A 13,319-nucleotide genomic window follows, 5' to 3' on the forward strand; every position below is an offset into this window, starting at 1 on the left:
AATCAACGGCTAACCTTCCTATCAAGATGCAAAATCTCGACCGTCGAATGTCACCACCGAGCCGGCAAGCCTCCCAAGATCAACTTTCCAAACAATAGCAATATGCTACACAAAACACTCGGGACATCAAAACATGTCACAAACTGGGGGATGCTCATCAGGGTATTGGTCTGGCGGTTTAGAGTGTGCGGCGTCCACTACGACCGTTACAAGAAAGTCTCATAAGAATGAGGCGGTTAGTAAATACAAGAAGTAATGGTGAAACGTTTCCTTCATTATGCAAACATCAATTCCAGGCGTTAACAGTTACCGCTTTCTTCCATTTACTCAACTGTTTCCACTTCTTACGAGACCAGGGTACGTTTTGTCACGACGTGTATAAATAGGTCTCACCTATTTCCACCAAAGAACAGGTTTTTTGGTCAGGGAGAATACAACACTCAGAAATCACTTGTTAGCTTTACCATCTGTTAGCTTTCCACTTTCTGATACAAATCGTCAAAAAACTACTCTTCCAGAATCAACTATTCTGGTCTCAACACTCTCTTCGCTTCCCTCCCTAAGACCAACCCTTCTCCTTCACTTTGTGACCGAAGCAAGTCTGGAACGACCATTTCTTGGTTTAGGCCGGATTTGTACAGATTGATCTCTCGAATTAAAGTACTCCCTTGCAGTACATTGTTTAGGGTTTAGACTTGTTTCTCACCTATACACTCGAAATTACCAAAATCAACAGAAACTGTTTTCACCCTCAAACACCTAGATTTTCCTATAAACATCATACGAAGTCTTTTCACAATTGTAATAATTATCAAAAGAATAACTTTGTAAAGTCAAAGACAAGATCCGATGCTCCCAACTGGAGAAAGACTAACTTGCAAAGGAATAGTCAATCCAATTCTCGTTCTACTAGAGAGATTGAAGTAAAAAGAGGATTGGTTTGAGTTGAGCTCTGCAACTCGGCGACTGATTCGGAGTTTTCCAAAAAAAAATTCTCGTTTTCTGAACTTCTTCATCTTCAATTCAGGTGAAATTCTTGATTTAGGTGTTAGTTAGAGTAATTCCTTAATTGTTTTTTCTTTAGATATTCCTTAAATATGTTTTAAAAATGAGAGAAAATTCAAATCCTCGATCGGAGTCAAAAATTTGAAAAAACTTTAGATCTGAGAATAGTTTTGTTCCAATGAATCTAAATCCACCAGTTTTCATTCCTGATGAGATTATTGATGAAAGTGTTAATGAATGAAGGTTCAGTTTAATTGGAAGATTAGATTTGGTAAACTTGAGACTTTCAGTAGCAGAACCAATTTTGAGGAAGCAATGGGCTCTTACAGGTACTTGTCAATTCATTCGTATTGGCAAAGGTTTTTTTATTATCAAACCTGTGAATGAGGAGGATATAAAATTGGTGTACGAGGGTTTATGGGAAGTAGATTCCCAATTTTTGAAGCTTCGTTTCTGGGAGCGTGATTTTAAACCTGAAGAACAAAATTCATCAAGTGCCTTTGTATGGATGTTATTTCCTGGTCTCAGTATTGAATACTGGCGTGAAGATATACTCATGTCTATGGGTAGTGCAATTGGTAGACCAATTCATATTGATTCTACAACTCTGAAGAAAGTAGTTGGATATTATGCTAGCATTTTGGTTGAGATTGATATTACAAAAACTATTCCAAATAAAGTTGTAGTAGAATCAAATTTGAACAAGAGATTAGGCTATCTAAACTTCCTAAATTCTGTAGTAAATACAAAATTGTGGGTCACCTAATATATAAATGTAGAGTGGCTAGAAGAGAACAAAATCAGGGTGTGAAGACTCATAAACCTCAATGGAGATATACACCAAAAAAAGTCACAGCTCAAGCAACTGGTGGTTTTGATATTTGTTTTCATTCTTGTTCCAACTTGCAGGAAGGAAAAAATTGTGAAGAAGAAGAAGTTGCAGCTAATATTTCTGCATTTCAGAACACTACTCCTGCAGTTAATAAGAATAAAGATTTTAATGGTCTTTTGGAGTCTCCAATTAATTTTCCTCCCTTATCTGTAGAAAAAATTATAGATGTGGGTGCAAGTATGTAAAATGTGATGTCAGTCATTGAAACACCTGCTACACTAGAACAGGTTAATAGTTTTGTTGCAGAGCAGGCTAATACTTCTGAGAATTTAACTTCACAAAATGCAGGGACACCAACTTCAGAAGGTTGGAAGGAAGTAACTGGCTCCATTGCTAAATTCAAGAATGCACATAATATTATTAATTCAGGTACATATTTTGCTTCTCCTGGTAAATTTCAATCCCTTGTTAAGGTTGCAGAGAAACAGGAGCATATGTTTTCTAAAGTGATTAGTAAACCTGTTAAGGGGAAAAAGCTTAAAAATGTACCAAATGTGGTCACTAGGAAGCAAGCAAATAATTCAGTTAAGTCTATTTCTAATATGGGAAATACTGGTACTTCTCAGCCAAATTTTCAATGAAAGTAATTTTCTGGAATCTCAGAGGCTTGAAAAGCATTCAAGCCAAAGATAAACTGAGAAATTTAGTTAAGAATTTTAGATCTTCATTACTATGGATTGCAGAGCCCAAAATTAATGTTTCTAGTAGTGATTTTAAAAGTTTGAATTTACCTGGAATGAGTAAAATGGTCATACACAACTCAACTGATTATAAAAAAAGGAATATTTGGCTTTTCTGGAATTCATCCCTTTCAAGACCAGGGGTGGTTTCATCCACAACTCAAGCTATTACTGTTCAAGTGGGTGATGTTATGGTAACTGGAATTCATGCAGCCTGTCTCACTGTGGATAAAAGAGATTTATGGGAAGAATTGATTAATATTAGTCAAAGAAATTTCCCCTGGATGATAATTGGGGATTTCAATTTGGTGTTGAGCTATGATGAAAAAACTGGGGGCAGAAGACCTCTTAGAATTTCAATGCAAGAGTTCAGGAATTGTTTAGAAACTTGTAATCTTATTCAAGCTACAAGAACTGGAATCAAATACTCTTGGTGCAATAATAGAGCTGGTAAAAAAAGAATATTATATGATATTGATAAGGCTTTTTACAATCTCAAATGGCTGGAAAAGTTTACAGGTTGGTCATATAAAGTAGGTGCTAGGGATACATCAGATCATGGACCTCTTTTTGGTTCTATTGTTCAATACTTGCAAACCAACAAATGCTCCTTTCAGATACCAAAATGTTTGGACTTCTCATCCTGGTTTTCTTGATGTAATTAAATATGCATGGAATGAAGAAATATCAGGCAATCCAGCTTTTACTTTCATATAAAAACTAAAAAGATTGAAGCCGATTTTGAAGAAGTGGAATTGGGAGGTTTTTGGTGATCTCAGAATTAAAATGAAGACTTCAGAGGATGAAGTACTTGCTGCTACTTTATTGTCAGATGCAGATCCAGAAAATATTACGTTGCTAAATGATTTACAGCAAGGGGCAGCCAAGAAATTCTGTCAAAACAATATAATGAACTAATGAGGGATATAGCTAGAGTCAACTGGGTTAAGGAAGGTGGTGCTAATACTGAATTTTTTCATGCTACAATAAAAATAAGGCAATCTCATAATAATATTACAGAGCTGGAGAATACAGAAGGAAATGTAATTACTGATCAACCTCAGATATCAAACATTTTGGTGGACCATTATGCAAAGAAGTTTGAGCATCAACATGTCACAATCCATGAAGAGATACTGGAAACTATTCCTAAGTTACTGACAAAAGAAGATAATAAACTTTTGGATGATGTTCCTTCTGCAAATGAAATTAAAGAGGCAGTATTTAATATGAATGCAAGAAGTGTTTCAGGCCCAGATGGCTTTCTTGGCAGTTTCTATAAATTTGCATGGAGCATAATTGGAGTTGAAATAATTGAAGCAATTCAGTACTTCTGGTCTCACAGATTCATTCCAAAAGGACTTAACTCAAATTTTCTATTCATTCTTCCTAAGATTCAAGGTGCAAGAAGAGCAGATCAGTTTAGACCTATTGGTTTAGCAAATTTCATTTTCAAGATTTTCACCAGAATTATTACTACTAGAATAATTTCTTTGATTTAAAGACTAATTTCTTCTCAACAAAGTGCTTTTATTAAAGGGAGGAACATTCATGATAAAATAGTGTTAGCATCTGAGATGATTAATGAATTGAATATAAAGAGAAGAGGGGGAAATATAGGGCTCAAGCTAGACATAACTCAAGATTTTGACTCATTGAGTTGGGAATTTTTGTTTGAAGTACTTAGAAGATTTGGTTTCTCTGAAGTTGGCATTAACTGGATCAAAAATGTTTTTGAATATGCAATGATTTATGTACTTGCCAATAGGGGTCCATGTGGGTTTTTTGGTGTTGGAAGGGGTCTCAGACAAGGTGACCCATTATCACCTATTCTTTTCATTCTTGTTGAGGAAGTACTTAGTAGGAACATATCAAAAATGGTACAAGAAGGAAGAATACAAGCAATGGTTACAAGAGGTAATTGTCAACCTTCACATTTGATGTTTGCAGATGACATTTTCATATTCTGTAATGGTCATAAAAAGTCATTGGATAACTTGATGAGCTTATTATATAAATATCAGTTGTCATCTGGACAAATGTTTAGTAGAAACAAAAGCAAATGCTTTGTTGGTGGGATTCAAGATACTAGAAGAAATGGGATTGCTAATTATCTGCAAATGGAACTTTCAGAACTGCCTGACACTTATTTAGGGGTTATTTTAAGTCCTGGAAGAGTCAAAACCTTTCAAGTCTGGGGGATGGTGGAACTAATGCAGAAAATGATTGCTGGTTGGATGGGAAAATTGTTGGCTTTCTCATCTAGACTAACTTTAGTCAAGCATGTTCTTTGCAGCATTCCCATCTACAACATGGTTGTTTATAAGTGTCCTAAAACTATTATAATGGAATGTGAAAAAATCATCAGGAATTTTTTGTGGTCTGGGGATCCTGCAGTAAAAAAGCTAATCACAGTCAAGTGGGATGAAGTAAATGCTCCAATAACTGAAGGTGGTTTAGGACTAAGAATATTGGAGGTGATAACTAAAGCATTGTTGATGAAACTTTTATGGAGAATTGAAACTGAAGATGTTGAGTTGGCTCAATTCATGAGAGAAAAGTATAAAAACAAGAACAATGAATGGACTTCTTCCTACAAACAGTCATCCATCTGGCCAGGAATTAAATGGGTCATTACTGAGGTAAATAATAATAAAAGATGGACTGTAGGAGATGGAAAATCTATCTCTGTGTGGCATGATAAATGGATCAAAGATTATGCTCTTATTGAAAGACATGCTGAAGACCAATTTGTTCAAAGAAACATGAATCTGAAAGTTGCAGACTTAATTTTGGATGGTGTAAGGCAAATACCAATTCAAATGTTCCATTTTTTTGAGAAGAATGAAGTGCCCATTATAGGAGAAGGGCCTGACAAACAGATACGAGACGCAGATTTGAATGGAAAATTTTCTGTTGCTAGTGCAGCACAACAAATAAGAAAAAAATATCCAGCTGTGTCTTGGGAAAAAAAAAGTGTGGGACTCCAGTATGCATCCATATACTTCCACTAATTTATGGAAGATTCTTAGAGGGGCTTGTGCAACTGAAGATGTTGTAAGGAAGAAAGGTTTTTCAACTGTTTCAAAGTGTTATCTATGTGACAATGCACAAGACACAATGAATCATATTTTATGGGAATGCTCCTTCAGCTCTAAAGTATGACATTGGCTTGGAGGTATCTTCCATTTTCATAATCCCTCATCATTTGAAGAAATGTTGAAACTTGCAAAAAGGAAAAGCATAGCTATTCAAGAAATCTTGTGCAATAGTGCTTTCAAGGTAATGATGAAGCTTTGTCATATGAGAAATCAGAATACCTATGAGAATAAAGCACCAAACCTGGAAATACTCAAACAGAGTATCTTGCCTTACACAAAAGAATGTAGAAACAGAATGAAAGGATCCAAATGGGGGAATATGTATGATCTACATGTCTTACTGCACTTTGGAATCACAGGGATAACTACAAAAATGACAGATATAAAGCAATGTTTTTTCAAGATGCCTGCAAGAGATCAAGTTCTGATATATTGTGATGGTGCATCAAAGGGCAATCCAGGTAATGCAGGTCTGGGTTTTGTGGCAAGGGATGCAAGTGGTGGCTGTTTAGGAGCTGCTTCTGGTGGTTTGGGAATTGTAACAAATCATCTGGCAGAAGTTATGGCCTTGATTGTTACTGGTGAATGGGATGTGAATAAAAAAATACAAGAAGGTATGCTTCAGTCTAGACTCCAATGTTGTTTTACTAGCTTTCAGCAATAACAAAATACCATGGATTGTGAAAAATATATGGAACAACATAAGAAAGTATATCACAGAAATCACTTTTGTGCACTCATTTAGAGAAATCAACTTCTCTACTGACAAGATGTCCAAAAGGGGTGTACTCCTTGCTAGAGAAACAATAATATATTATGAAGACAATCCAAGTTTCCTGAATCAGTTGGAGATGGAAGATGGTGTCTACTTCAGATTTTGTTCTTAAAAAGAGAATATGGTTGTAATTCTCTGTTTCAAGCAGAGTTGTTTTTGTTGAATTTATAACATTTTTTGTTGTGGGCCTTGTCAAAATGGGTTGCTTTTAGTTGGGTCAATGCCTTGAATATTTCTTGGCCTTTGTAAATTGTAATTTGATCCTTTTAGTAATAAAATTCTACGATTCATTAAAAAAAACAATTCTCTTTCTACAAATTCAGAAGAGAGTAGTGGGAAGAAGGTCATGATTGTTCCTAAACGAACTCAGAAGTGGGTACCAAAGAAAGTCAAGGATGCTTTGAGTGTGAAAAGGAATGATCTCCCTGAAAATTCCATGACTATGGAGAAGGAAATATCCATGATATTGGAACTTAAAAAGTTCTTTGGAAAATTGGATTTGGATGTGGAAGGTTCTAAAAGCGATCTCTTTCATAATAATCCAAAATTCACTTGCGGTGATCAAGACATTGTTCACCTCAACAAAACTTGAGTGTGTTGTAAGTGCATCCTCACCAAGGAACGCCCTCCTATGTATACGGTGAGGGAAGCATGAAAATTGGGGCGCACAGATCATGTTTGGTAAGGTTGTAAAATTCGATTGGATTCACCTAAAAAGGTATGTATATAAAATTGAGCAAGATTGGTGCTTTTATTTATTTTCTTAGAGTACTTATAATTATCCACGTACCTTTCCTATCATTCATTTCTAGCTAACTTGATCTGTGTTTAAGGTTCTTAAATGTTTAAGTTTGAAAATAGTAGTTTAGGATGTTTGGACTACATGGTACACATACCAGATATGCAGAGTATCATTTAATCAAAATCCAGGGGTTTAAGTACGCATACCCCTTTTCATACTACTCCGGGATACGAAAATTCGTTTGCAAACCCGTATGCATACTTGACGTCGATATTCGGTAAATTTGTTTTGGCCATAATTTCTTCTTCAGAACTTGGAATTACTTCATTGTTTTTGCATTCTCTTCCTCTTCGAATTATCTTCAAAATGGATATGATAATTTGTGAATTTGGATGAGTTAAGATTGGTCTTTGTCCTGTCTCTTGTTTTTGAGTGTTTTACTCTGTTTCGTCGCACTTGTTCCACTTCTATTCGACTTGTGCACTTGGATTCTTGGAGTAATACTCATATAAGCTCATTTGTAGCTTTTACAAGAATTTTATTGGTGAATCGCAAAGAAGGAAGTTCAAGAATGGGCAGTAGTACGCTTTGCTATGGGATTCTTGAATGTTCACAATCATCTTGTGAACTATGGTGCATGGTCGTTAATGACTTTGTATGTTCTTATTTGTTAAGAAAATCTTTTTATACGCCTTTGGTAGTTATTCTTGGTGTAAATCCGTGCGAAAAAGATTGATTCTACCCTCTAAGGATAAATCATCTTGTATGTGCATTACGAGTTTGTTTTGATGCCTATGAAACTTCTTATGAGAACGTATTCTTGTTTTTGAGAAGGATTACTAGAGTTTGGAATAGCCATTATTGTGAGTACACATAGCTATGTCCAAACATTTTTTCATCTTCATGTTTTAGATTTATTTATTTAAACTCTAAAGTTTTTGGAAGATGATGTTTGCAGTATTAATCTCTATGATTTAATATATTGAAATTTGTTATGGGATATGTGTGTTTGCGTCGGTTGTACTATACCTTGTCGAAAGTTATCTCTTTCATATGTTGATATGCAAGTATTGATAGAAGATCGATGAACCTTCGACAAACAAAATTTAAGCCTATTATGTCATTTTTTGATGGAAGATAGGTTAAAATCTTTTGTTCACAAAGATTATGTATATTATATGTCGTTATGCAAATAGTGATGAAAATAGAATGAATCTTTGTCTATTCCGCAGTATTGATCTTCCCTGGTCCATTTTTATGTATATATTGTGCGGCTCCATAAGTTTTCTTATGATTGAGAATAATCAATTAAATGGATCATTCTCATGATTTGTTTAGTTGTGTTGCTCCGCAAGTATTCTTGTGTTGAGCATGACCAATTAAATTGATTACTTTAGTTGTGTATTTCGATTAGGTTAATTGTGGGTTTTCTTGTGATTAATCTAATTGAGTGCTTTTAAGTATCGATAAGTTTACTTGTGTTGAGCATTTCCAATTAAGTAAATCATGGGTTCTCTTATGATTAATTTAATTGAGTTTTTTGGATTCAAATTCATACTTGTATGTAATTTGTTATGTCCAAAGAAATCCTTCTTTTCTTTTTGAAATTAAGGTCGCTCTTGTTGTTCTTTCGGGAATGACATATAATAGGGGAGAGTTATTTTGAACTTGCACTTAATTTCCAAATATTTGTGGGGAGTGCGGCTGTGGAATATTTTAGGGGTTATCTTGTATCTTAATAAACTCTTTGATGAATGCATTTAGCTTCGGATTTATGATTGCATCTAAATAAAATGATATATGCTTTCTTTTGGTCATGAAATGTCTCTTTTGTAAATTTCATTAGGATCTCGTTCTTGTACCTTTGCCAATTTTATTGACAAAAAGGGGGAGAATTAATATGTAGTTCACACTACAAATACATATGGTGTTCGGATCATTATGTAAGGGGGAGTGGTTTCCATGTGAGATGGAGTATTGACTAAGGGGGAGTAACATATCACCATAGTATTGTTGTTAAAGTTGTGATACAATTGAACTTTGACGTTGTGTAATGATATTATGACACTGTATAACAATGGTTGAGAACTCTTGTTTTCTCGTTGTTATAGCTACGTATTTTCAACAGCGGTGATGCTAAACTTACAACCTTTGGGATCATTGGAGTACTTGGAAGTGACGAAGATTTCAAGTAATGTTGAAGATTAGGCATGTGGAATAGGAGCTACAAAAGTTTATTTATATATTTTTTGTATTTCATATATATTGATAGTTTTGTTACTAAAATTGACAAATGGGGAGATTATTAGAGCATTGCTCGGTCGAACTCGCATGCGTTGCTATCTCAAGCATGTTTGTCAATGTTAGTGATCAAAAGTATAAGTCTTGATTTCTAGTCTATTATAGATAAGGTCTCGGACTAGGATATAAAGTGTAGTTGAGCTCAAGAACTCCATGGCAATCATCATACAAGACGAAGGACTACTCAAGGAGATGGTGGATCTTCATCGACTAAAAGGTATGTGGAAACTTGAACTTATCTATCACTCTAAAGTCTATTTATCTCCTATCTTGATACAAAAGTCGTTTTGCTATATAGAGTTAGATTATATACATTTGGTATTTCGAGCCGAGTTTATATCGCCTATCTATTTCTCGAAATATGTATTGGTAAAGCTTTCGCTTTATCCAAGTTCATATTTACCTAGTGACGAAAGTCATGTTATGTTTCAATCACTTTGAAAATTGCTCTGACGAGAAATGGTTTGTGAATAACAACTATATAACGTCCTCTGAGAATGTTTCAATGATTGAAATGAGAGTTTAGACTATATAACCATTTGGAGGATATAAGCATTGTTGTGGAAACACATATATGTATAAGTCCTTATTGCTTGAAACAGAGTTTGCGAACTTTGTTGATCAAGTGAACCGGAGTAGTGCGTGAGCTAAGTCCTCGAACTCAGTCCGCAATCCCAGTCCGCGAACTGGCGAAGTTCTCAAACCCGAGAATTTCTGCTGGAGTTTGTGAACTCCATCCGGGAACTTAAGTCCGCGAACCCAGTCCGCGAACTTGAGTAGGTTATGTCTAAAAACGATGTCTAGTGAACTTATATTTATAAACTAAGGAATGCAATTGCAAACCGTGGCTATAGAGTTCATGAACCAATTCATAGGAATCAAATTTTTTTTGCTTCAATTGTGTCTTGTGTAGTACATAAGATTTCCTTGTAATTGAACAACTCTTTAACTAGTTCATTTGAGTCATTTGAACTAGTTATGGTGAAGAAGAATATGGTTGATATGAAAGTAATCATATGGCTAACCATTTGGTTAACTAATGTTGAAGCAACTAATGTACAAGTTTGGGTACGGTTACACAAGACCAGGAGCGTGCATTTCATTTGTGTATAACAAGCTATGTTTTCGATCTAACGGTTGATAAATATTAGCTTGAATCTAATCAGGTTTTCATCTAACGGTGAATATTGAATGCTTTGTTACTAAGCTAACATTGATTGCAAACCCTGATTTGAAAGACTATATAAGGGATAACTCTAGCAACTGGTAAACCTAATTCCCACATATTCTTTGGGTCGTAGCAACTCTTAGTTATGGGTGAGATCAGCTAAGGGAATCAAGTAAGTAGCATCCTACTGGGATCAGAGACGTAGGAGCATAACTGTACCTTGGATCAGTGTGAGATTGGTTAGGGTTCAACTACAGTCCATACCGAAGTTAGTTTGGAGTAGGCTAGTGTCTGTAGCGGCTTAATAGAGTGTGTGTTCATTATGGACTAGGTCCCGGGGTTTTTCTGCATTTGCGGTTTCTTCGTTAACAAAATTTCTGGTGTCTGTGTTATTTCTTTTTCGTATTATATTTGTTTATATAATTGAAATAATACAGGTTGTGTGTTGTTCAATCAATTAGAATATCCGACCTTTTGGTTGTTGATTTAAATTGATTGACACTTGGATATTGGTCTTTGGTACCATCCAAGTTATCTCTCTTTGATAAATACTCGCATATTTCTATTTTCTTGAGTATAGATCAAATCGAGAGATTGAGATATAACCTCTTTGATATACTTGTTATCTAGATTGAGTATGACTGTCTAGTTGATTCTCTAGAAAGTATATTGGAGTTTGTCCATACAGATTGCTAAGAGAAATATTGGGTGTGGTTGTTAGACCCCCGCTTTTTCAATATGGACCTGATGAAAGAAACGCAAGGAATTCTGACATCAGATTTGAGCGGCGCCCCTGCTCAAGGAATTCCGACACTGATGGCTAATCCCTCAACCGATGATCATCCGCGAGCCAACAGTTTCACCACTTATGAAAAGCCGGTGGAACAGGAAATCACGCATTTAATTTAGAATCTATGCGAACTCCTGCATTTCTCCAGAGATCAATGTACGAACATGTTTGCCGCACTCAACCAAATTTCATCTGACACGCGAATAGTTCCATCATCTCTGGTAGTTGAACAAGTGTCCATGATATCTGAACACTCGATCAACAACATCACCTTCACTGAAGAAGACCAAATGGCGGAAGAAGGACATATCCGAGCTCCGTTTGTAACTTCTTCTATCAAGGATTATGAATTCAGGAGAGTTCACATCGATACAGGCACTTCTACAAATCTCATCATTATGAAGGCTCTCAAGGAGGACAAAGTTCCGCAAAGTAAGATCGTTCATCATCCCATATTAATGACGGGTTTTGAAGGAATCCAGAGTCACACATACTGGTATGTCTATGTGAATCTCAAAGTAGGGCCTATTCAATCCACTGTCAAGTTTCATGTGATCGAGAAAGACCCTGATTATCACATGATACTCGGAAGACTATGGCTCCATGATAATAAGGTTGTTCCTTCGATGTACCATAAATGTATGAAAGCTTTGATCAACAACAAAATTGTCCGCATTGCAACTCCAGTGTCTCCTTACGCTCCGGTTTATGATGCTGAGTTCCTCGAACCTCCAAAGAGCATCCTCGAACCTCCAAGCAAGATCTACGGTACTCCACTCCTAGGTTGGAAATCTATTGAGAAAACCGACAAACCATCATCGACAGATACTAAATCTATCAAACCGTCTCCTACACCACTCAAGCATCGTCAGGGTCAAGGCACGACTCGTAAAAAAATCTAATTTTATTACTAATTATGATGCGGAAGGGAGAGTCATTTATCTCTGTCGAATAGATTATAAATTAGCAGGGGAGGTCGATGAAAAGTCTCCCCGCCCTGAAGAATCATGCCAGAGTGAGCAATCGCCCTATGAATAAATTCGAGATGCACCACGACATCTTCAAGATGGCACGGATTCCACAACTGATGATCTCGAGACTATCAACATCGAAACAGATGAAATCCCAAGGCCGATTCTAATCAGTTCTGCTCTCTCATCTGAGGAACGAGAGGGATTGATAGGTCTGTTGAAAGAGTATCAAGATATATTCACCTGGACGTACTAAGATATGCCCGGCCTAGATGACAAATTAGTCACCCATCATCTGCACATCACTCCCGGTTCCAAACCTGTCAAGCAATCGCCCAGGAAGTTCAGACATGATGTCGAGGAATAAATCAAAATCGAGATCCACAAGCTACTAACAACAGGGTTCATTAAACCCATTCAACATCCAACATGGCTGGAGAATATTGTCATAGTGAATAAGAAGAATGGTCAAATCTGATGTTGTGTGGACTTCAGGAACCTGACCAAATGTTGCCCGAAGGACGATTTTCAGTGATTTTACTATTGTACTACAATTACAGTGACACCGACAATAATAGTCAAAGTTGATGCGACTTCAAAAACTGTCTTTTGAGTTTAAGAGTTTTGTTACTTGTTTTAGGTTACATGTTTTAACTGTCCTAATCATCTGTTAGTTTTGTCCGAGAGTAAAAATTGTTAGAGCACTGCTTGGTCGAAATCGCAAGCGTTGCTATCTCAAGCTTGTTTGTCAAGTTTAGTGCCAAAACTATAAGTCTTGATTTCTAGTCTACTTATAGTTAAGTCTCGGATTAGGATAGAAAGTGTAGTTGAGCATTAGACTTCACGACGTTCATCGATTGAAGACGAAGAACTACTAAAGGGAGCTTGTGTAAC

The 13,319-nt window shown here is 36.0% G+C and overlaps 1 protein-coding gene across 1 annotated transcript; it reads left to right on the forward strand.

The window, feature by feature from the left end:
• Positions 1-227: 227 nt before the first annotated feature.
• Positions 228-3,495, forward strand: LOC113351697. The gene is made up of 6 exons (XM_026595637.1): positions 228-235; positions 1,249-1,744; positions 1,915-2,074; positions 2,186-2,452; positions 2,581-3,158; positions 3,313-3,495. Exons 1-6 carry the CDS (start codon positions 228-230, stop codon positions 3,493-3,495), a joined length of 1,692 nt encoding a protein of 563 aa, XP_026451422.1.
• Positions 3,496-13,319: the final 9,824 nt, after the last annotated feature.

Source organism: Papaver somniferum, chromosome 2 (assembly GCF_003573695.1).
Source record: "Papaver somniferum cultivar HN1 chromosome 2, ASM357369v1, whole genome shotgun sequence".
NCBI classification, from domain to species: Eukaryota; Viridiplantae; Streptophyta; class Magnoliopsida; order Ranunculales; family Papaveraceae; genus Papaver; species Papaver somniferum.

What these genes read in the sequence shown, in the direction of transcription:
- LOC113351697 (XM_026595637.1), top strand. An exon ending in TAAACTTCCTAAATTCTGTA is followed by an intron (nt 1,745 to 1,914) that starts GTAAATACAAAA and finishes TCCAACTTGCAG; the next exon opens with GAAGGAAAAAATTGTGAAGA. An exon ending in TTCTAATATGGGAAATACTG is followed by an intron (nt 2,453 to 2,580) that starts GTACTTCTCAGC and finishes TATGGATTGCAG; the next exon opens with AGCCCAAAATTAATGTTTCT.